Source organism: Anopheles gambiae, chromosome 2 (genome assembly GCF_943734735.2).
Source record: "Anopheles gambiae chromosome 2, idAnoGambNW_F1_1, whole genome shotgun sequence".
In the NCBI taxonomy this organism is placed as follows: Eukaryota; Metazoa; Arthropoda; class Insecta; order Diptera; family Culicidae; genus Anopheles; species Anopheles gambiae.
Window position 1 is genome coordinate 58880221 of NC_064601.1, and position 24928 is coordinate 58905148.

Genomic DNA, 24928 nt, shown 5'->3' on the forward strand with positions numbered 1-24928 from the left:
ATTATTTCAAACTTGTCAAATAGCAATCAGCAAGCGTAGAAAATAATATATCCCCATACCGTAGCATATTGCGGCAATAACAAAAGTAAACAAATACTTTTGCTGATAGAGGCAAATGAACTTCGAGGTTGTTTTTATATGGCAAAAAATACTTGAACAATCATTAAATTGTTTCCTATGAGTATTGTTTCAATATATGAGTAGTACAATATATGAGTAGTGTTTCAAAGATTTAATAAAAATAATGTTGTATGATCTGAACATGAAAAAATTAAAATTATAGAATGAAAAAATAATGCTAGTTATTATTGAAGAACTTCAATAAAATCAATCCATAACGCATTAAAACCCGTGAAATAGTATGTATGCAATGAAATATAAGAACGTATAGGAATCAATGAACTAACAAATAATGTGCATAAACTTACATATTACATACAAGTCAACTTGGCAAAATATATGTTATTGAGACATCTTACCGGTGAGCAACTTTAACATTCCTCCTTTCGATCCCTTTACACCCGTTTTTTTCTATTTCTTCAGTGTTTGGCCTTTCTAGCCAACTTTCCTGGTTTAATTGTTCGTTTCTTCTTCTTCTTCTTATTGGCGGAACGACCTACGTGGTCATTTCGGTGTTTACAGGCTTTCGAGACTTGTTTAGTACCACGCAGCCGGAGAGTCAGTCCTTACTATGCAGGGATTGTCAGTTGAATCTTGAACCCACGACGGGCATGTTGTTAACACTTTAAGTGAATCGTCATATTGATCCGTTTGACGGCTTTTGCTGACCCCTCAGCTTTGTATCTGACGTTCAGCGATTCTCTTTAGAACGAATAAGGGAGGAAAGAGAGAATGAGAGCGATATATGCAACGCCGCTTATCGCAATGAATCAAAAGAGTGATAACAGTCGCACAAGAAATTGACGATCTCTTGCCATCGCGATACTTGTTCCCCCACAGCACTGCGATGTCAGGCCAGGGGTCAAAGTGTTAATTCATGCGAATTGAAAACTGTACCACAAAGCCTTCGTAGCTATTCAAGAGAACAGCGATGGAAAAGTGGGTCTGTAACAATCCCAAACATTTCGACATTGTTAAAATATCATAGAAGGGTGTTTTGGGTCAAATTTGAAAGATCAAGTCAGTTTTGAACCGTTATTGAACCTCTTTATATGTGATCCTCTAATGATTGTAAAATAATTTATTTCAATCTCTGTTTTGAACATATTGGTTCATACCTAGAAAACAATATATTTTTATGAGGAAGAATGTATTGAAAAACAAAATCTTATTCTTTTTCTTTGGCATAACAACCGCTTTCGGTCAAGGCCTGGCTGTACCCACTAGTGAAGTGAGTTTGGCTTTCAGTGACTTATTGTTACCATAGCAGGATAGTCAGTCCTACGTATGGGGTCTATCCGGGACTTGAACCCATGACGAGCATGTTGTTACGTCGCACGAGTTGACGACTGTACCACCAGACCGGCCCCAAAAAAATTTAGTTCTACAAATTACCCGAGATTAAGTATCCTCATAAAACTAACAAGTGTATGTATGTGTGTGTGTGTGTGTGTGTGTGTGTTTTTTTTTTTACATGGAGGGGGAATCTTCGAAAGACTCCCGTTGTCGCACGGTGTGTGTGTGTGTGTGTGTGTGTGTGTGTGTGTGTGTGTGTGTGTGTGTGTGTGTGTGTGTGTGTAAAGCAAAATCAAAATATTTTATGAGAAAACTAAGTATTCCCAATTCTTTTTCTCTAGATCAGTGATGTCAAACTCGTTTTGGGTCGCGAGCCGGATTAGTTTTGAAAATATTCTAACGGTCCGCAATTGAACGGTGTTGGGTTGGTGTGTGGGTGGGGAGGTGGGGAGTAGGAGAAGGTAATTTGTATGGAGAATAAAATTCTACCTTTTTATACCATAATACATCATTTAGATATTTAAAGAATTTGGTCAAGGTTTTGATTTCACCATCACGCGCTACTATACCGCATGGTGCTTTCGATCGGCGAAAATCATTAAAGACTTATTCTTTTACCAATAATCGTATCTCGAATCGTTCTAAATAAAAAATATGGAAACACAAATATAATACGCAAATCAGTTTACATTTACTCCTACTTTACTTTAGTGGCGGTCGCCCTAACCCGGAAATTTTATCATTCTTATGCAATGTCCCAGATATATGTGGGAATGGGGTTCGACAGCCCTGATATAATTTGTCAATTGGGAACAAAAAGAAATTTACTTCGAGTACAGTCTGTTCCCGAGTTACGCGGTTTCTGCGTTCCCGTCGAATCCGCGTAACTCGAATATCCGCGTATGTCAAATTTCACGTTTTCTGACTTAAATACTATTGATTACTCGGAGTTTTTGGTTTAATTTAGTTATTTTATACACTTTATCATTTATTTCAGATAATTCGTGCAGAAAATTCTAATATTTCTGGCTTTTTAGCGGTTTCAGTTTGTTATCCAAAATGCCATTTATACCTATCTTGAAGCAAATTGTACTGATTTGACATTTAATCTGTCAAATTTAGAAAACCGCGTATCTCCGAATCCGCGTAAGTCGAGAACCGTGTAACTCGAGAACAGACTGTATAAGTGTGTGAGGAGTAGCAGTAGCAATCGGGAAGTCGAAGCGAACAGTCAATAAACGAATTTCATGAACCTATTCTAACCCTTTCTACATCGGGGCTCGTCCGGGAAGGATTCAATAGAAGAATTCAAAGTTCTGGTTTCGTCAGCCGCTCACGCATACCAATGTGTTTGCTACACCCCCTTTTTCGGATTGTTTATAGAAAAGATGAGGCTGTTCACATTTGCTTTATGCACACATTCGCAAGATGTTAATTGAATAATATCTCTCTCTCTTCCCACATATGTTTTGACATACTCTCGCTGTGTAGACGGCAGAACGCTTTCCCCCTTCCAAATTTACCGTTCTTACTCCTCTCGTTCTTTCTTCCTCCTAGCGCGCACGGGATCCTAGCAGCACTATCCGTGCTGCACGTGTTCAGCTGGCTTCAGTTTAATGATGACGTCATGACCAGGCGCTGCGAGTGTTGAACAGGCTTCTGTTAAGTAATGACGTCCTCACCGGGGGCTGAATGAAGCAATAATGAATGAATGTAGTATGTATATGTATTACTATGGAGAGTTTAGCGCATAGGATTTGATCAAAACTTACACTCTTAAAAAAATTTGCCGAATCTCGGTTAATTTTTGCCGACATCTGCACAACTGAGATCTCGGCAAAGATCTCGGTAAAATTTATGTTGCCGACATCTCGGTTAGGGCGGTGGCAACGCTCATCGGATGCGATTGTATCGGACGAGATTTTTATCGACATCGATCGTATCGTATTGTATTGTATCGTATCGTATTGTATCGAAATCGACAGATAACGTCGGACGTGCGAGTTCTTCTTCTTCTTCTTCTTTGGGTGATGGGGTTTGTCCTCCTATGATGTTGTGGGACATCATAATCAGAGGTTGACCATCTTGATTTTTAGAGAGACCTTGCAGTCTATTTCTCTTTATTTTTTTTTATTTTTTTTTTCTCTTCTTTCAGTATTTGGTTGTCACATCGTTTATTTCACGGGGTTTGATACTCAGATTGTTTTGTGTTGTCTGTTGGGTGTTGTTTTTGTGTCCGTTTTTTTGAATTTGGTGTGTATGTGTGTGTGGGTAACTATACTGGGTTTTGAAAACAAAATTCAGTTAGTTTTCATCTGTTTGTGTTGTTCCATTTATTTCTCTAATTAATTATAGTTATCTATGCTATTATTTTTTTTTCTTGTTTGTTTGTTTGTTTGTTTGTTAGTTTTTTTTGAGGTTTTAGGGAGATTTTTTTTTTTCTTTAAATGATCTTCCATTGCAGGAAGAGATAAAAGATGTTTCTCCTTTTCCTCTCATTCTTTTCATATTTCTATGTGATTTTGTTTTATGAAATTTATAATTTGCCTTATTGTTTTTCCAGAGGGTTCTCTCCATGTTTTTCGGAAATCTTCAAATTTTGTTCTATTGTTATTGTTATTGTTATTATTATTGTATTTAGGACAGTCAAAGATCATGTGCCATCCTGTATTTGATTTTCTGCAATTTTCACATTCACCTTTTTGGGTTATTTTCATTTTGGCTAGCCAGTAATCTGAATAGTCATGCCCGGATAATATTCTGTTCATTATTTTTATTTGTTTCCCGCTAATTTTTATGTTTTTGTGCCAAATTTCAGTTTTGAATTCAGTTTGAAAATTAAGGAATTTCTGTCCTTTAGTAATGGACTCATTTGTGTACCATTCTGTAGTCTGTTTTTCCATTTCCTTACGGTACAAATCTTTGGCATCAGTAAACCTTATTTTATTGTCTAATTCTATACTTGTTAGGCATCCTTTATTCGCTAATTCGTCTGCGACTTCGTTTCCGTTTATACCTACGTGCGACGGTATCCAAACAATTTGTGTGTTAGTGCTGGTGCATCTTTGTAATATGTTATATATAATTCCTTCTATTTGTGGTTCTTTTTGTGCTTTTTTTAGGATGTTGCATGAGGTCAGGCTATCAGTATATAGGATTATGTTTTTCATCTTATATTTTTTAGCTATCTCCAGAGCTTTTTCGATGGCTATCAGTTCTATTGTTGCTATTGATGCTATGTTTTTAATTTTATATTCTTTGTATATGTTATGTTTTCTATCTTTTATGTAAATTCCTATTCCCGCCTGATTATCTTTTAAGCTACCATCCGTAAAAATTGTTGGTCCATTATTGTTGTAGTTTTTCATCTTTTCTAAGGTTATTGATTTAATCGTCTCTTTATTTTTGTTTGCTTTGGTACCTATTTCTTTATTAAGTGTTGTGTCTATGTTTATTTTTGTTGCAATGTTGTTCATTTGGCTAATGGATAGATGTTTTAAAATGTTGTAGTCTTCTTCATATATTTTCTCTTGGTATGATTTTGACTTATTATTGTAGTTATTATCTTTTATCTTATTTATTTGTTTTCTTAATATGTGTGAATATACTATTATTTTTGCTAGTTCTTTACGTGCTATGAATTTAGATCTGAATTGGAATGGGATCTCGGCTGCAATAGCGTGCAAGGTGTTGATGGGTGTCGTTTTTGTGCATCCTGTAGCTTTGCGTATCGCTTGGTTAATTGTTGTATTTATTTTTTTCCTATTGCTTTTGTTGCTATTGTTTAAGTATGATGAGCCCGTTTCAAATATGCTTCGCATAGTTGACCTGTATACTATTAGAGCTTTTTGTGGGTCTAGATTGTTATTTTTTGCGCATAGTATTTTTAAAATGTTTAGTCTATCTATGGCTTTATTTCTCAGGTATTCTATGTGTTTATGAAATTTAAGCTTATTGTCTATTATGGTGCCGAGGTATTTGTATGTGTTGGTTATTTCTATTTGTGTGTTTCGTATGTTGAGGTTGAAATTTTGGTTTTTATTGTTAAATATCATATATTTAGTTTTGTCCGTGTTTATGGGGAGATTTAGTTCTTCTATTTCGTTTATGAATGAATTTAAAGATGTTTGAAGATTGGTCTTCAATTCGTTTTGGTCCTTTCCTCTGGCAATTATCACAAAGTCATCTGCATATTGTATTAATTTTGTGTTTTCATTTGTTACTTTATTGTGTATATCTTTGGTATATAGATTGAATAGAGTTGGGGACATTACATCTCCCTGGGGTAATCCGTTAGTGACTAGCATTTTGATCTTTGTGTTACTTTCTATCTCTACTGTTCTATTTTTAAGGAAATTAGTAACCCATAGAGTTATTTGGTTTGGTGTGTTAGCGTTAATTAATTTTTGTATCAGTGTTTTGGTTTTGACTTTGTTATATGCCTTTTCTAAATCTATAAATATTGCCCCGGTCATGTTATTTTTCCTTTTGTTTTGGTATACTTGATTTGTTAGGTAATTTATGCATTGATTTATTGTTTTGTGTTTTCTAAATCCAAAAGAGGTTTCTGGTAGAATCTTTCTTAATTCTATGTGTCTATTTAGTTTGAGGAGTACTGCAGAGTTTAGAATTTTTGTAGGAGTCGGAATGAGTGCGATTGGTCTGTAATTGTTTATATTGTTTGGATCTTTTTCTGGTTTTGGTATGGCTATAATTTTGATTTGTTTTAGATTTTTGTGTATTTTTCCTTTCATCCACATATTGTTTGCATCTTTTATGATGATCTTGAGTGTTTCTTCGTTTATGCTACGAAGCATTTCGTAAGTTATTTTGTCTATTCCTGGTGCTGTATTTTTCTTGTTTTTTAGTAATTCCGTCCATATTTCCTTATTAATTAATTCCATGTCTATTTGGGTTGCATTGTTTGTATCTGTTCTAAATTTGGATAATTTATTTTTTTCGAAGTTTAAATCTAAAAAGTCTTTGGCTATTTTATTATCATTGTGTATAATGTTCGATTCTTTGGCATGATTTTTGTTATTGTTAATGTTGTATACTAAGTCCCATAGTTCTTTGGTATTAGTTTGGGAGTTTATACTATCTAGAGTGTGGTAAAATAGTTCTCTTTTATGTTTTTTTATTTTGTAAATCAGGATAGCTGTTCTTTTCTTGCATTCCATTGAGTTTTTTATAGTGCGTGAATTATTAAAGGAAGTTCTGGCTATGTTTCGATTCTTAAAGGCAGTTTTTAATTCTTCATTCCACCATACTTTTAGTTTATGTTTTGTTCGGTGAGTATTATTTTTAGTTATCTGTTTGATTTTATTGATGCATTGATTATTGTGTTAATTTTTGTGTGATCTAGTTCATTTATTTGTTTATATGTTTTATTTTTATTTATAACGAATGTGGGTGAGCAGCTGTTTTTAATTTTTAGGGTAATTTTTATTACTTTGTGGTTGCTGCCTCCTATATGATAGTCTGTGATTTGTTTGTTTGTTTCTAGGAATATATCTTTTGATATTATTGATAGGTCTATTGAAGTTTTTCTTTTGTTTTTGTCTGTTGGAATGCATGTGTATGTATTGTTATGTAGTGTGGTATGTGTTGTAAGAGCTCGGCTTTATTCCGCTCCTTGCTAGAGCGCGGTATAATCTGACAACGATGACAGATAGTCAGAACACATACAGAACGGAGTGAAGCCAGATCGTATATTACAGCAAGCTACCCACCACAAATTGGCGACGAGGACAGGATTAATTTTCTTTATTCCTATTTGCAACACGAGATTGAAGCATTTGAATTGAAATAAAATAGGGTAAGTTATCAGAGAAGGACGAAAGAATTGGGGAAAAGAAAGATTAAGAGCAGAAATTAAATAAAGCGTTGAAAGCATCATAGTGTTAGTGCTGGCTTGGGTTATGCGGAGTACAAAGGAAGACAAAAGGATAAGTGAATGCTCTGTGTCGAGAAAACAGAATGGCCGCCTCGGGGGAAAAAAAAAACAAAAGAGATGTGTAGAAAGAGCTGTGTCAAGCAAACAGCAGTGAAGCGTTATGGAAGCGAAAGGCAAAATTATAAGATCTATAAAAAGCGCTGTGTCTTGAAAACAGCAAGGCCGCGTCTTGCAAGCGGATGAAATAATTGAAGATGCCTTTAATGAGCCGCGTCTGGAAGCGGTAGTGGAAAATGAAGAAGAGGAAGAAAGAGAATCAAATAAGTACGCGTCTAGAGAGCGGAAAAAAAGCGAAGAAAAGGAAGGAAGAGAATTTAATAAATGCGCGTCTAGAGAGCGAGGAAAAAAAGGAAATACTCGATATTAATAGTTATGACTCGGGAAAGAGTCATGAATCTGTCATGAAATAGTGAACTAATTGAATACTTGATCGTATTCACAACCTGCTTCATTTCAGGGAATCAGCGATGGAACCAAACAAATTATTTGGGAATTTACCACCACTGTCGTTAGCAGGCGTTCCCCTAACCGAGCGGCGAACAAAATGGACGACGTGGAAACGGGGGTTCGAAATTTGGTTGCGTACGGCGAAGATAGTGGACGGAACGGAGAAAAAGAATTTACTTTTAACTTGTGGTTCTCTCGAGCTGCAAGAAATATTTTTCAGCATTCCAGATGCAGATGTAGAGGCGGACGTAGACCAGGGCGTAGACCCATACGAGATTGCTATTCTTAAATTGGATGAATATTTCGCTCCACAAAGACACGAAGCACACGAGAGATTTTTGTTTTGGTCAATGAAACCGGAGCCGGAAGAAACGCTAGAGAAATTTGTAATGCGTGCCCAAGCTCATGGCTCCAAGTGCAATTTCGGGGCAACTGCGGCAGAGAGTGCAGGGATTGCAATCATTGACAAAGTGCTTCAGTTTGTACCGGCAAATTTGCGAGTCAAACTTCTGCAAGAAAAAAACTTGTCTCTGGACGAAGTCATTAAACAAATAAATTCGTATGAAACATCCCGAGTTGCCAACGAACAAATGAGCGGTAGGAGCAAATCTTTTGAAATAGATAACCAACACATCCATCATATAAAAACATTGTGTCGATTCTGTGGTCGTACCCATGGGCAACAATCTTGCCCGGCACGAGACAAAACGTGCGCAAAATGTGGCAAGCGAGGTCATTTCGCTGTTGTATGCTACTCAAATGCTGGACAAACTTCAAATAGACTACATACGAATCAAAGAATGCAAAAGAGGCCGTTCGGAGGGCACTTTAATGATTCGGAACTAAATAAGAAAACGGCAAAGTTTGCAAGGAAAATTCACGCAATCCAGGATGACGGAAATGAACCTCTTGAGTGTGAATTAGTGGAGATGGTATCTTCGGCAAACGATTCAGACGAATTGATCTGGGCGAAAGTAGGCGGTATCCTTATCGAGATGCAAATTGATTCTGGAGTCCAATCGAATATCATAGACGATAGAACGTGGGCGTCAATGAGGAATAACCAAGTCAAGATCATCGGCGAGGCACGGAGTCCGGATCGGAAGTTCAAGGCATACGCTCAGACCGATTGTTTAGAAATAATTACGATGTTTGAGGCGGAAATAGCTATTGCGGACGGGTTGAAAGAACTCCGTACAATTTCCAAATTTTACGTAGTTAAAAATGGTCCACAACCACTATTGGGAAAAATCACCGCAAAACAGCTTGGAGTATTATATGTTGGACTACCTAGCCAGCATGAATCAATCAACCAGGTTGAAACATTTCGCGCGTTCCCCTCAATTCGTGGAGTCAGCATCCACATTCCAATTGATAAGACGGTGACACCCGTAGCTCAGCGACTCCGACGATTGCCTTTGCCCATGCTAGATAAAGTTGATAGTAAACTAAACGAGTTGGTCGCTAAAGACATAATAGAGAAAGTATCGGAACCGAGCAGCTGGGTTTCACCCATGGTGATAGTTGTAAAAGATTGTGGAAGTATTCGGCTTTGCATAGACATGCGGCAAGTTAATAAAGCAATTTTGCGAGAAACGCATCCACTACCAACCATAGAAGACATACGTTGGAGAATGAATGGTGCTAAATACTTTTCTCGCCTTGACATAAAGGATGCTTTTCATCAACTACTGCTCGATGAAGAAAGTAAAACTCTCACAACTTTTATCACCCACCGTGGACTTTATCGTTATAAACGAATGATGTTTGGGATTTCATGCGCTCCAGAGAAATTCCAAAAAATATTGGAACAAGTTTTGGCCGACTGTCCAAACACAGTCAATTTTATCGACGATATCATAGTTACGGGAAAAACTGAGACCGAACACGATTTAGCACTAGAGAAAGTGATGGAAAAGATTGAGGAATATGGCATTTTACTTAATCAATCTAAGTGCGTTTTCAAACTCACAGAAATCGAATTCGTTGGCCAACGTTTTAACCAGAACGGAATGCTCCCTGCACTAAACAAAATTGAAGCAATAAGAAGCTTTCGGCCACCCAAAAATTGTGAAGAGGTTCGGAGTTTTCTGGGATTAATTACTTACGTGGGAACGTTCATTCCAAACTTAGCCACAGTTTCATTCCCACTACGCGAATTAACAAAGAACAACGCCGAATTCGTTTGGGAGCGAGACCAGAACAAAGCATTTAACGAACTGATCCGGTTAGTTTCTAACGTCGAAAGATTAGCCCATTTTGATCCTCATCTAAAAACCCGAGTAGTGGCAGATGCGTCCCCAGTAGGGTTAGGAGCCGTCCTCCTTCAGTTCCAGAACGAGCAGCCTAAAGTAATAGCTTATGCCAGCAAGAGCCTAACGAGTACCGAGCAACGGTATGCACAAACAGAAAAGGAGGCACTAGCGTTAGTATGGGCCGTGGAACGGTTCCAAATCTATCTATTCGGAATACGATTCGAGCTGGAAACGGACCATAAACCTCTAGAGGCTATCTTTAGCCCCACATCTTCTCCTTGTTTGCGGATTGAGCGTTGGGTCTTAAGGCTGCAGGCTTTTAGCTATGATGTAATTTATCGGAAAGGAAAAACGAATATAGCTGATCCTCTGTCTCGGTTGTCAAGTCCTACTGAAGTATCAGAATTTGATCCAGATTCTACAGTATATATCCGCAGCGTGATGGAAAATGCTGCAATCGATGTGCAAGAGGTAGAGATTGCTTCTTCGAATGATGCCGAAATGCGGGCTCTTAAGGAGTGTTTGGAAAGAGGTGTGTGGAATTATACAGATGAACTACTGAAACCTTACCAAGCATTTCGATTGGAACTCGGAACAGTTGGAGACCTAGTAGTCCGCGGTAGCAAACTAGTAATACCGAAAGCTATCCGGCAAAGAATGCTAGAACTGGCACACGAAGGGCATCCTGGACGCACTAAAATGCAACAACGGCTGCGATGTACTTGCTGGTGGCCAGGAATGGATGAAGCTATTGCTCGACTGGTTAGCAGCTGCTCAGGCTGCCAATTGGTCAGCCAACCAGATAAACCGGAGCCCATGAAGCGAAGGCCACTACCACATAAGCCTTGGGTAGATGTAGCAATCGATTTTTTGGGCCCACTACCAACTGGTGATTATCTACTAGTAATCATTGATTACTTCAGTCGGTACAAAGAGGTCGAAATTGTTAAGAAAATTACAGCGATTGAAACATCTGAACGACTTGAACGAATATTTGTGCGTCTTGGCTATCCGAGAACCATAACACTCGACAATGGAAGGCAATTTGTGAGCAATTATTTTGACAACTATTGCAAACAGCGAGGAATATTGCTTAACAAGACAACCCCATATTGGCCGCAAGAAAATGGTCTGGTTGAACGCCAGAACAGGTCTTTGCTAAAAAGGCTGAAGATAAGCCAGGCTCAGAACGGGGATTGGAAAAAAGATTTGGGGGCGTATCTCTCCATGTACTACGCCACTCCACACAGCACCACAGGGAAAACACCGAGTGAGTTGATGTTCAACCGAAATATCCGGACAAAAATACCATCATTGGGAGACATCAGTACCGGATCTGCATTACCAATGTCTGATTACAGGGATAGAGACACATGTATGAAGGAAAAGGGAAGAGTGACAGAAGATCAACGACGCAAAGCAAAACCGTCTGATATAATAGTAGGAGATAGAGTCCTATTGAGGAATACAATGCCAGGCAACAAACTGAGTACACCCTTTGGACCACAGATTGCAAAAGTAATTGAGAAGCAAGGTTCTCGCGTAACAGTACAGGATGAGCAAAACGGGAAATTATATGACAGGAATTCGAGCCACCTAAAAGAGTACAAGGACCCAGACGATCATAGGGATGGTTGTGAGAGGGTGGTGGATAACCAGGAGGAAGGAGTAGGTTTTAATGAACCAACGACCGAAGAGATACCGAGAACACTCTCCCGTCCGAAACGAGAAATTAAACGTCCCGCTAGGTTCCTATCATAGAGTAAGAGATTGGGTGAAATAATCAGATGAAATCAAATAGTAAATAAATAATTTGGGGAATTGTATTTATCGTTCATTATTCGGAAAAAAGGGAGATGTGGTATGTGTTGTAAGAGCTCGGCTTTATTCCGCTCCTTGCTAGAGCGCGGTATAATCTGACAACGATGACAGATAGTCAGAACACATACAGAACGGAGTGAAGCCAGATCGTATATTACAGCAAGCTACCCACCACATGTAGGATTATTAATTCTGAATTTTCAAATTCTTCCAGGATGATTTCACCTTTTTTATCGGTTTTATCATCTCCCCAATATCTGTGGTGCGCATTGAAATCACCCACTATTAAAACTTTTTTCATGTCTTTGGTATTGTGTATTATTTGGGCTATTGTATTTTTTATCTCTATATTGCTTGCCTGTGGTGCTATGTATATTGATATAATAGTCATTTTTGTTTTGAGTGTTACTATTGCTGTGGTTTGAATTGTTTCTACTTGATTTGTGATGTTGATTTCTTTGTATTTTATTCCTTTTCTTATAAGGATACAGCTTCCTCCATAGCCATCTGACCTATCTGTTTTAATGGTGTTGTACCCTGGTATTTTAATATTCTTATTTTTTTTGGTCCATGTCTCTTGTAGGCATATTCCATGAATGTCTTGTGTTTGCGTGAGATGTTTAAGTTCTTCTTTGTTTTTTCTCAGTGATTGTATGTTTGCTTGGATAATATTGAAAAAAATCATTTTTCCTGCTCACACCTTGTCAAATCAAATTATTAATTATTTGGTGGGGTTAACTCTTCTGCTGCATTTAAGTATCTAGAATTTTCAGTGTCACTTTGGTATACTTCTGATTCACTCAGATATACCTCTGTGTCACTGAAATTTATTGTTTCGCTTCTTGTTCTTTTTCTTATTGTTTGTTCATTTTCTTGGTAGTTGTTTGTTATGTAATTTTCATTTTCTGTGTTATTTTCTGTTCTGTTTACAATGTATTTTGTTGTTATGTGATCCGTTTCGTTTTGTTCGATCGATTGTATTGATTTTTGGTTCTTTGGAGTCTCTGTTACTTTTTCTATGATTATTCTTTGGTTGTTTTGTTCGTCGTTGTTTGGTTGTTTGGTGCGAGTTCGTCGTCCGACGTTATCTGTCAAATCCTATACAAAAATTTGACAGGGCGTCCGATAAAATCGCATGCGAAAAAGCGTTGCCACCGCCCTTAATGTCATTTTGTTTTGACGTTTACGTTTAACCGAGATTTTCGGTTAGAACAAATCGAGATCTCGGCTAAATATAAAAACATTTTATTTTTATTTTAGTGATTTTATTTGCGTATCAAATGGGTTTTTTTGATGTGATGGAAAGCGTTGGGACAGGCGCCGATTCAACCGCCGGATGGGGCACAGCGTTTGGATGTGGTACCGGTACAGGAAAATGAGCCGGACAAGGAGCGGGCACTGGTACAGGCACGGTTCTGTAAAGCGGGCAGAGTGAAACAAGTCTGAGTAAACCCTTTTTAGATTTCATGTGATCGAGTGTTGATACTTACCTCGTGTAGGTGACCGGAAATGAATCCTGGAAGTCTGAACGGTCTGGCAAAGGTTGAACCAACCGGATTAGCTTCCTCATCTGATCCTTGAATAGGGACTGCTCCGAGCGACGCTCTGAAGAGCACCGGTTGCGTGCGCTGATGGAGTTTCCAACCCCGCTCCATACCTGTGCTCGATCGCACGCTACTGATTCTCGTTTTTTTCACGCTGAGAGACTCATTTTCACTTTTTTTACATTTTTTATTTTACATCACAACATCACTCCGACAGGTTTTCGTTTCATTAGCACGAGATTAACAGAATGGCGAATGACAGATAGAATACCGAGCCTCGGCTAATGCAAGTAGTAAAGCTGAAATCTCGGTTATTTTGACGGATTATCTCGGTGACAGCAGTGTTAACGTATGTGCTCGGCATATTGTGTTGCCGAGTTTCGGTTCAAATATTTATTTAACTGATATTTCAGTTTTAAATGGTACTGATTTTCGGCTACTGGGTTTTTTCAACTGACATATCAGCATGAATCGAAAGAGACGACGGATTTCGGCAGTTTTTTTAACCGAGGTCGTGAAATATTTTTAAGTGTGTACCTTAATATTTTAAAACAGGAAAACGTTTTATTTCCGTCGCTCACTTTGAAGATTGTTGACGAGGCTAGTAGGTATTCGTTGATAAATAGCGCACACACCTGTAACTTTTTAGTACTCGGTCCAGCGATATCCGCTGGTAAATGCATGTGTGTATGACGAACGAAAGACTGCAAACCCCGCTTCCCCCGTATTTAATCCATAATTTTTCGTCACACGCACACACCTCTACACGGGTGGCGGTTTGCTACTTGGGATAACAGGTTTTGTGCCAATTATCTGATGACGTGTATGTGCGATACGTGTATGAACGTCATCACACAATGACGTCGTGTATCAGAGGCGCTCTCGTGTATGTGTTGGTGCGTATGAAAGGAGTGCATTTGACGGTGCGCTCGTAGTAGCACAAAAGAACGCAGGTGGCGTGATTGTAAAAAAAAACGTTACAAAAAGACGGCGCGCGTGTTGAGCAAATAAGTTCGGTGTGCGTGAAGTAAAGGTGTAGTGTGAAGTAAGCGAAATGGCGGAAGAAAGAGTGTTGAACCTGATACAAGACTATACGCGCACGGAACTCATGCGGTTATGTGAGTTGAAAAGTCTACCTGCAACGGGAACAAAGGAAGAGATGGCGATACAATTGATGGAATATGATCAGCAAACATCAAAAAGTGGATCGGCTGACATAGAGCAATTTCATGATGTCGATTCAGAATCAGTTCAAGATTCGGGACAGGCATCAGGTGTACATGAAATGGATTCGGCGGTAAAAACGTTAGTAGTAGTAGTAGTTTATTTGAATTCGAAGCATTAAATTTAATTATGTTTTACAAGTTTTTCTTGCGATAATGGGTTCGACTCTTAAGCTTTCCTCATTAATGTTTTCTGTGTAGCAATTGCTGGATTTTTCGATTTTGTTCTGATGTTGAGTAGTAACGTGGGAAAAATTTACAAAAAAAAACCCACAAATTTTGTTTTAGAAACTATCCTATCTAAATATGCTAACTAAACTAACTAACCTAGTTAAGCAAACTACACTAACTAACTTTACATTATATATTACAAACAAGACCATAACCTATAACTAAGCCTAAAATTTAGCTAAATTATATGCTAAGCTACCAATTGATTTAATATGGGAATTCCGCTCGATTCACAACTATCGTGATATTTTCTATAGATTCTTTCAACGTATTCTTTAATTGTAGCCATATTTGTAATCCTATGAAGCTCTCTTGTGTTAAACCATGGATGGACATTAATAATCATTTTAAGGATTTTGTTTTGCTTAATTTTTAACTTTTTATAATGAGACTGAGCAATTCCCTTCCAGGCTGGTGCAGCATATGTCATTACTGGCCGAAAAAATGCCTTATAAATAAGTAATTTGTTTTTTAAATTCAATTTAGATTTCCGGTTTAAGAAGGGGTACATAGTTTTAACCATTTTGTCTAATTTTATAAGGGTATTCTCAGTTTGTGTCTTGAATGTAACACGTTGTTCAAAGTGCATACCAAGGTATTTTATTCTCCTTTTCCATGGTATGTTTTCTTGTCTCATCACTAGATCTCTTTGGGGAAGTCTTCTCATACACGTATTCCTTGTAAAAAAGATTGCTTCTGACTTGGTACTATTGGTTTTGAGCTTCCAGTTTATACAATATTTAGCATACGCCTCTAGTGCGAAGTTTAAGCGTCTAATGATTGTTTTAGGATTTTTCGCTGAGGACGAGATAGCGAAATCATCAGCATAAAGGAAATTAGAACAATATCTTGTGTTTGGTATATCTGCTATGTAAATATTGAATAACAGAGGAGACAGCACGCTTCCTTGTGGTACACCAGCTACATTATGGTATGGTTTCGATTTGGATTTTCCAATGTGTACAGAGTTTTTCCGGTTATTCAAAAATGATCTTACTATGTTTGTTATGTAAGGAGGAAAATTAAACTTATTAAGTTTGAAAAGTAGTCCCTGGTGCCATATCGAATCAAAAGTCTTTTCATTGTCTAAAAGCACTAAACCAGTAGATTTTTTTATTTCCCTATTTTCAACAATGCTATTTTTTAATCGATGGATCTGATGTGTTGTACTTCTAGCAGGCTGAAACCCAAATTGAGATTCAGGTATAATATTATTGTTATCGACATGTTTGCGAATTCTGATAGCAATCAGTTTTTCCAAAAGTTTTCCCAAACAACTTAGAAGACTGATTGGTCTGTAACTTTCAGGATTCGTATGGTCTTTACCAGATTTAGGAATAGCAATTATTTTAGCAATTTTCCATTCAGAAGGAAAATATCCTAGTTGTAGACATGCGTTAAAAATAAGAACTAGATAGACTATGGCTTTTCTCGGTAGATGCTTAATGGTTTTGTTGTTGACTCTATCACAACCAGTTGATTTTTTATTTATTAAGTTTTTAATTAATCTCGTAAGCTCGCTTGGTTTAATAAGTTCAGATGAATGTGGTTGTTTTCTCATATTGGAAGTCAAATATTTTTCATTTTTGTTAACTATCCTACTTTCAATGGGACTAACATTATGATGTGTTATATTATGCGCATTTTGAAAATGATTTTTAAGAGCTTCACATTTTTCTTTAGTCGTAAGTAAATAGTGGTTGTGGTTTTTGAGTATAGGAATATTTCTTCGTTGGTTTTTTATAGTGCCTACGAGCTTCCAGAAGCGATTCGTGTTATTATGACGGGGATTTATACTTTCTAGAGTATTAGCCCATGCCTTATTCCGTTCCAGGGTTATTAAGTATTCAATTTTCCGTTTAAGAAAATAATAATTGTTTTGGTATGAAGGATCTAATCTGTGTCTTTGCCATTTTTTTCTAAATTTATTTCTAAGTTTTATCAAGGTTTTTATACGATCAGGTAGTATAATGTTAAATTTACCTGGAATCACTGTTGGTATGGCTCTGTCATGTGCTCTGTTTATGTTTGAAGTAAATTTTTTAATCATTTCATCGATTTGAGACACATTATGAATATTACATAAATGCGTTGAGGTTAAGTCAATAGATTGATTAACAAGGGATTTAAAATTGTTCCAATCTGCCTTGCTATAGTCAGGGATTTTATACTCAGGGATTATATTTGCTCTAGAATTGTAAATTGTAAAGGAAATCGGTAGATGATCAGAAGTTAGCGCTGTAATTGTTTTTAACTGAGAAAAAAGGTTAAGGTTATTAGTTAAAGCTAGGTCAAGTATTGATGACTTTCTAGAGGGATCTCTAGGGACGTAAGTTGGTTTATTTGGGTAATAAATAGAAAATTGACCTCTTTGTGATTCCTCAAAAAGGATTTTTCCTGCTTGATTACGAGAAGCACAATTCCACATTTTGTGGCGAGCATTAAGATCACCACAGATGAAAAAATTATCTTTTCTTGACGTTAGTTTTATAATGTCATTTTTGAATGCCTGCATATTAATATTCGAGCCGGGATGATATGCAGTGGTAAATGTTAAATTATTTTGCTCCGTGAAAATTTTAACTCCTATTGTTTCAATTATTGAGAGGTTTAAGTGTTTTATCAACTGGTGTTTAATTGTTTTACTAACAAGAACCATCACTCCTCCTTTGGGGCCCGATAATCTATCTAGTCTATAGCTATTGTATCCTGGCATGTTAAACACGTGCACCGGTTTTAGGAACGTTTCCACTAACATCATGATGCTGATGTTGTTTTCATTTAAAAAATGGGACAACTCTGTTTTTTTATTGGCAATGCCGTTGGCATTCCAGTATGAAACTCGTACATTACCTTGGAAATCCATCACGGAAAACAAAACTTGGCAACCACTTGGAAGATTGCTGTTATCTGGTCTTGTTTGCTTCTGCATTGCTCCAGCTTTATGAATACTTCCTGAACAATGGGAATTATTTGTTCTGCGCTAAACAGCTCCTCATGAGCCTTAAATCTTTCACCCTGACCTATGCGCGTTGGTATCGAATTAGATGTGTGTTGCGTAGGTTTGTCTACTCGTGAATTTACTTTCCAACCCGGTATCGGTTTAGGTTGAGGAAGTGTAGGAAAGTCTCCTAAGTTCGGTCGATAGCCTTTCGTAGTGTTTGTAATGCGTTTTGCTACGACGGGACGTTTTGGGCAGTCCATATAACCCGCTGTGTGGTTTCCTTCGCAATTGGCACATTTCAGTTTATGTTCTGGTACTTTACCGTCACTCGACGATATCCCCGCGGTAAGGGGACATACCGATGATGCGTGTTCATCGGCGCATTTATTACATCTTTCTACGCGGTTGCAGCTCATTGCTCCGTGACCGTATAGTTGACACCTTTTGCATTGCATGGGTCCGGCTTTTTTGGAATAATATCCCCACTTTACCACACAGTGGTCTAGAGCGGTGATAGTTCGTAGTAGTTGCATAGACACGCTACCCACACTAAAGTGGATTAGGTATACTGCGTGTTCGTCATAGCGTTTTTGTCTTAGTGCAAGCTTTTTTACACTTTTAGGAACTAGGTTTTCCTCTTTTAACAGGGTTTCTACTTCTTCATCTGGTAGTTCACGTAAACCATAAGGAACGATTTTAGTCGTTTTGTCCTCTTCCAGTTGGTACGTGTGAAAAGGGATATTTGTTTTTTTGAAGTGATTTACTACCGATCTAAAATCACTTGTATTGGTGACCTGAACGATCGTGCCGTTATACGTTGCTTTCGTGTTGTAACGTACTACTCCTGCTGCTATTACGGTTTTGTGTACAAAACCCACTGATGAACTTTTAACCACTATTGGTGGTAGTTTACCGGTATCACTGCTTGGTGTATTTGACGTATTAGTGTTGGTCACTGGCTGAGATCTCTTACTCTGCTGATTAGGTGGCTCTTCTTCGTTGTCGCTAAGCAGAGCGAAACTGTTTTCGGATAGATCCGAACGACTGCGCGTATCGGTTTTGTCTATGTGTAGTTGTCTTGGTGGTGCTTTGGGCTTTCTGCCCCTTCTTCCTCTTGCTCCCATTGCGAGAGAAGAGTATGTGCGTACCTTCGTATACTTTGTGATTTTATGCGTTTGTACGTATTAGTTTTGTTATTCGGAGCTATCTGGAAGTACGTCTGTGCTTGACCAGAGCCGATTTGCAACTGGGTAAAAACGTTAATGCGTCCTTATTCGTTTAGAGATGTAGAGGAAAGTATTCCTACGTACGGTTCCGATAAGACGATCGATTTCTGTGTGTGGATGAATGAATTTGAAGCGGTTGCGCGAATGGCAAAATGGGCCGATGAACAAACGATTTGCAACATAACGTCATTTTCGGCATTGAAAAAAGCACTTTAGGTCGAGTTTGGGAAAAGAGTGCGTCCCACTGATGTTCATCGCCAGCTAGCAACATGTCGACGTGCAAAGGACGAGACGACGCTTGATTTTATCTATAGAATGCAACGCATTGCTAAACAGATAGAGTTGGACGAGGAGAGCATATGTGAGTACATCATAGATGGGATTACGGAAGACGAAACGCAGAGAGCTGCTTTATATGAAGTGCGTACGATCAGTGCTTTAAAAGTGAAAATTCAATTCCGAGAGCGTGCTATTCAGAAAGGAGCGACCCGAAAAACATTCAGAGCTTCGCAGAATACCGTCGCCAAACAAAAACGATGAGCACAAAAGTTCGTTTTTATAATTGTAGTGAAACCGGTCATCGTAGTTCTGAGTGTGTGCGTAAGAACAGCGGACCGAAATGTTTCAAGTGTGGTGAGTTTGGACATGTGTCGTCGAAATGCACAATAAAAGATGATTGAGCGACCAACCAACAAAACGTGTTACTGGTGAAAAAGCTTCCAAGTATTTCAGTAAGAATAGCGAGCGAAAAATATAATGTGGCTGTCGACACAGGTAGTGAAGTGACATTGTTACGATCAGACGTGCATAAGCTGATTCCAAACAATCTGCAGAAGTGGAGCCCAACGACACAAAGGCTTTACGGTCTGGGTGGCAAAGTAACAAACACTTCAAGAGAAGCTATTGTCTTTGCAACTGTCGGCGAAGCAGAATATGAGGTAAGATTTGACATTGTTCCTGATGCGGCACTTGAGGTACCGATGTTATTAGGAATGAATTTCCTTAGAAGTGTTGATTTTGTGATTACCAATACGGGCGTAACGGTACAGCGTAAAAAAGTAGATAAAAGCGAGACAAGTGGTACAGGAAATGATGAAAACGTGGAAGAGAATCCATCGTGGATTTTTCAAATTTCATGTGAACGTGATGAGTTGGATGTTCCGTATGAGTGGCGACAAGAGGTAGCGAATATAGTGAACAATTATGTACCCGTCGAAAAAGTGAATTCCAATTGTAAGCTAAATATTGTGGTGCAGGACAATAGTGTTGTTCGGATAAATCCGCGTAGGTTGGCTCCGTTGGAAAGAAAATTGTTCGGGAGAAGATCGAACAATGGTTTCGTGACGATATTATTCGACCAGAAAGTGCATTCGCGAGTGCAGTGGTAGTGGTTCCGAAAAAGACGGTTCTCATCGGGTGTGCATCGACTATCATGAGATAAACAAGAGAATCGTTCGTGATCTCTATCCTATGCCGAATATAGAGGATCAAATTGATCAGCTTGCTGATGCTAGAGTGTACACCACTTTAGATTTGAAGAACTCATACTTCCACGTACCGGTAAAGGAAGAATGTAGAAATTACACACCCTTTGTAACATCAGAAGGGCAGTACGAGTTTATGCGTGCACCGTTTGAGCTTTGTACGAGTGGTAGTGCGTTCGGGAGATTTATCAGTTCAGTGTTCCGGAACTTGATAAATGAAGGAGTAATGTTGGTGTTTGTCGATGATGTCATCATCCCATCGCGAGACGAGGAGCAGGGGCTAGCAGCGATCAGGCGTGTGTTGCATGTAGCGCAAAGTGCGGGCCTGAAATTTAATTGGAAGAAATGCGTATTCCTGCAACGACGTGTCGAGTATCTGGGATACCAAATCTACGAAGGGCGAATCGAACCATCGTCGCAGAAAGTGGAAAAGGTAAGAAGTTTTCCCGTACCGACGAATGTGACACCGCTTCAGCGTTTTTATGGTTTACCCAATTATTTCCGGAAATTTATTCCTGATTTTGCGAATTTGATGAGGCCATTATCGATGTTGTTAAAAAAGGAAGTTGAATTTATTTTCGATCGTAGTGCGATGGAGGCATTTGAGAGAGTGAAGCGATTACTAACGGAATATCCAGTTTTGCACATTTTTAAATTAGGTCTTAAAACAGAAGTGCATACGGATGCAAGCAATTATCATTCTTTTGAATTAGAAGGATTAGCAGTGGTTGAATCTCTCAAAAAGTTTAGATACTACTTGTTAGGTCAAAAGTTTAGTGTCATTACGGATTGCGTGGCATTCAAGCAAGCACTAAACAAGAATGTAGTCAATGCAAGAGTTAGTAGATGGCTTGTCGTATTAGCTGAGTTTGATTTTGATATTGAACATCGACCCGCTGAGAGAATGCAACATGTAGATGCATTAGCATGAGTAAGTGTGTTAAAGGTATCGGTATTGATTTGTAAGAAGACGATTAAGTCTCAAAAAGAAGACGAAAAATGTTGTGAAATAGTACATACTATAGAGCACGGAGGAAACTGTGGTAATTTCGTATTTGCTAATGGATTACTCTATAAAGAAACAGGGGGAGACAAAAGAATTTACGTACCACGTTCCATGGAGGTTGTTGCGTCCAGCAACATAGCTCTTTCTTTCGCGAATTTAAAGTTGAAACATCAGTTTTCTTAATTCACTTAAACTGTATTAAAAAATTCACTGAACTTTCTTCTCTTGGCGCGATGGTAGAAAGAGGTCGATTTTCGTCTTCGTGCCCGTTTTAAAACTTCACGCAAACCCGATTGCGGTCATTCCACTTAATTTGCGCAGGTTCATCCGTTGCACGCGAAGCTCCTTCGGGATGAACCATTCCTACTCTTTCTATTTCGCCCGTGTTTGTTTCGCCTGTGCTACCTGTCCCTCTCTCTCACTTCACCACAACGCAGCTGTCAAACTAGAACCGCTGTTGGTAAACAACAGAGGTAGGAATAGTTAGGCGAGCGCATGAACAAGCACATTTTGGAGTGAAGAAACTATGGAGCGGTTAAAGGCTGTTAATGATTAATGACTGTATTAACAATTGTGTTGAGTGGATCATTGATGTTCATATGGATCATTTGGGAACCATGCCATCGACTCGAAAATCTTATAATTATATGTTGACTATTATTGATGCGTTCACCAAGTTTGTTTGGATGTTTCCGACAAAGACGACTTCAGCGCAGGAAGTTTTGAAGAAATTGGAAGTAGTGGCTACTATGTTTGGAGATCCTAGGAGCATTATTTCTGACCGTGGAGCAGCGTTCACGTCAGAAGCTTTTCAAAAATATTGTGAAGATAGTGGAATAGAGACACATACGATAACTACAGGGATTCCTAGAAATAATGGTCAAGCCGAGCGAATTCATCGTGTGATCATACCAGTACTGACGAAACTTTCTATTAAGAATTCAGAAGAATGGCACAAATATGTCACTGACGTTCAGAAAGTGTTGATTAATAGTTGGCAAAAAGCGATACAAACAACACCGTTTGAATTACTATTAGGTGAAAATGATGACTAAAGAAAGTGTAGGATTAACTACTCTATTGGCAGAGCAGCTGCGAAATAATTTTCAAGAAACCCGGAATGAATGGCAAAAATGTGCTTGAGATGGAATTCAGAAGATTCAGGAAGAGAACAGGAAGTATTATAATCTTCGCAGAAGACCAGCACGCATCTATCAAGTGGGTGATATTGTAGCCTTGCCTGTAACACAATTTGTCACAGGAAAAAAGGTTAAGCAAAGGTTTTATGGTCCTTATGAAATAATTAAGAAAATGCCATATGGGCGGTATGAAATGAGAAAGTTAGATGATAGTAAGGAAGGTCCTAGAGTGACCACTAGTGCTGCGGATGTCTTAAAGCCATGGGGACATTCGGGACGAATGTAGGTCAGGAAAGGCCGTGTGCGAATGGAACTCGACAACCCTGGTATAATTTGTCAATTGGGAACGAAAAGAAATTTACTTCGATTATAAATGTCTGAGGGGTAGCAGTAGCAATCGGGAAGTCGAAGCGAACAGTCAATAAACGAATTTCATGAACCTATACCCTCTCTACAAATATACTAACTTTGAGACTGTCTGGACAGTTTTTTAAACCTCGTATATCACCTCAACATATCGACACACGAAGAACAAATGCTGCAATTTCACAACGCTAATCACTAATAAGGATAACTCATAATTTTAGCACTATGTCGGCAAATATTCGTAAACTATGTGGCTTTTTTTAAGGAAAAGTAACTACCAACTTCTACTAGGCCTCATACAATTCAAGGCTTTTTGAAGTGCTTGGATTCTCAAGATTTTCTCAGATATCGGCCTGATTTTTCAGAAGTCTTGCTAAAGAGTACCTTCATCAATTAAGTGAAGCTAGTGGTATTCCATTTACATTTACATTTACAATATACATGGTTTCTGAATTTTTCAAAAAGCCTCAAAGTGAGAAAATTGACGAAAATATGGTAAAATCCGATTTTGCTGTAGGTAATCGGCCAGCGCGGACTCCGTTCGACGAAATCCGTTTCGGCGCTCATTACAAAATGAATTATGTTCCATTTAAACTGTAGAGTAACGACAGCGAGCCCTGTAACGATTTGACATAAAATCGTATACGCGCACGTAGCGCGATATAATAAGCTTGGCAGTAGGACATAAATATTAGTGTAAGCGATTAGCGTAAGGGCGTAGGTGGAGGTAAGAGAATAAATGGACACTCTCTTTTATAACGGACCATCGAAGGATATCGACGTGCCTTATTTCTCCCCGACCGAAAGCTAATCTAATAAAAAAGACGAAAGGATCGTCTTCAAAACAAACATTTATACCCTCCAAATTGAAGTGTTCACATACAAAATACGGCATGTCTATGCTTACCCCTATGTGGCACTTCTTAGTTTATACTCAGCACTTGAAATCTTGCCGAAGCTTCGATTAACCCTATTCTAGAACCGGCTACACGAGTAGCCAATTCGATTGAACGTTGAAGTTTAGAAGCCTTACCTTGGGTAGGGGAACATAACTAAACTCTTGAGATAAGTTGGAAGGTGAAGTTTTTTGGGCAGCGTAACGTCCTGTCTTGACAATCCGAACGAATCTGACTTCCACGGTCGGAATTGGTTTTATTTATACTCAATAGATTTCGTACATTCGGTTTTGGAATGTGTTTTGTCCCAATTAGAGGTTATTGAGGTGCAATTTATACATTGTATTGGAGTAAGGTGTCTGTCATTACAGGGTTTCGAATCATATAAGGGAATAGTTAAATCACTTAGGGGAATGTTCAAAATCGGTAGGGGAGTGTTGCAAGCACTCTGTGGATATTTGCAATCATATAGGGGAATCTTTCAAGCAGTTTGGGGAGAGTTGCAATGTCACTGGGGAATTTTGCAATCCGTAGGGGAATTTTATCCGGGTTTCAATCCAACCCTGCAAATGTCAAGTGTCAGAAGATAGTTTGTTTACATTGCGTCGATGCCGGCTCATAAACACTCAATCAGGCGAAGGAAAAGGTAACTTATTACAATAATTTTATCAAATTCCCCTGTTTGATGTGCTTTTTTCTTTCAGGCAAAGGATTTCATTAGAAACAAGCAATCAAAGATGCCGTCCAGAAAAAAGATTTCACTGGAAGACAAACAAAAAATTGTTAAATTGTATCATGAGGAATACCGAATGACGGATATTGCTAGGATAATGGATCTGAATATCCAAACTGTTTCCCGAATTATTCATAAGTTTTTGAAAGAAGGTGAGATTACAAACAATTCTAGCGAAAAAGGAGGTCCACACAACAAAAAACTCACTGCGGAGCAATTGGAAATAGTAAAATCGTGGGTG

General features: G+C 38.4%; 3 protein-coding genes across 4 annotated transcripts in view; 1 reads left to right on the plus strand and 2 right to left on the minus strand.

The window, feature by feature from the left end:
• Positions 1-24021, minus strand: part of LOC1278717 (cytochrome P450 306a1) — a 98525-nt gene extending 74504 nt beyond the window's left edge. The window contains exon 1 of one of the 2 annotated variants that reach the window (XM_061650883.1): positions 21657-24021. The gene's annotated coding sequence lies outside the window, so the exon portion shown is untranslated. Of the gene's footprint in view, positions 1-479; positions 692-21656 lie in introns of those variants that run through there. The other variant, XM_061650884.1, reaches the window with a different exon arrangement.
• LOC133392129 (uncharacterized) lies at positions 2820-6989 on the minus strand. Its single transcript, XM_061650879.1, has 2 exons — positions 3189-6989; positions 2820-3104 (listed from the first exon to the last, which is right to left on the minus strand). The coding sequence occupies exon 1, from the start codon at positions 6594-6596 to the stop codon at positions 3921-3923; it is 2676 nt and encodes an 891-aa protein (XP_061506863.1). The 5' UTR covers positions 6597-6989; the 3' UTR covers positions 2820-3104; positions 3189-3920.
• Positions 7006-11900, plus strand: LOC133392126 (uncharacterized protein K02A2.6-like). Its single transcript, XM_061650877.1, has 2 exons — positions 7006-7234; positions 7830-11900. The coding sequence occupies exon 2, from the start codon at positions 7840-7842 to the stop codon at positions 11833-11835; it is 3996 nt and encodes a 1331-aa protein (XP_061506861.1). The 5' UTR covers positions 7006-7234; positions 7830-7839; the 3' UTR covers positions 11836-11900.
• Positions 24022-24928: the final 907 nt, after the last annotated feature.

What these genes read in the sequence shown, in the direction of transcription:
- LOC133392129 (XM_061650879.1), bottom strand. Translation starts at nt 6,596, where the DNA reads ATGGAATGCAAGAAAAGAACAGCTATCCTGATTTACAAAATAAAAAAA.
- LOC133392126 (XM_061650877.1), top strand. Translation starts at nt 7,840, where the DNA reads ATGGAACCAAACAAATTATTTGGGAATTTACCACCACTGTCGTTAGCA.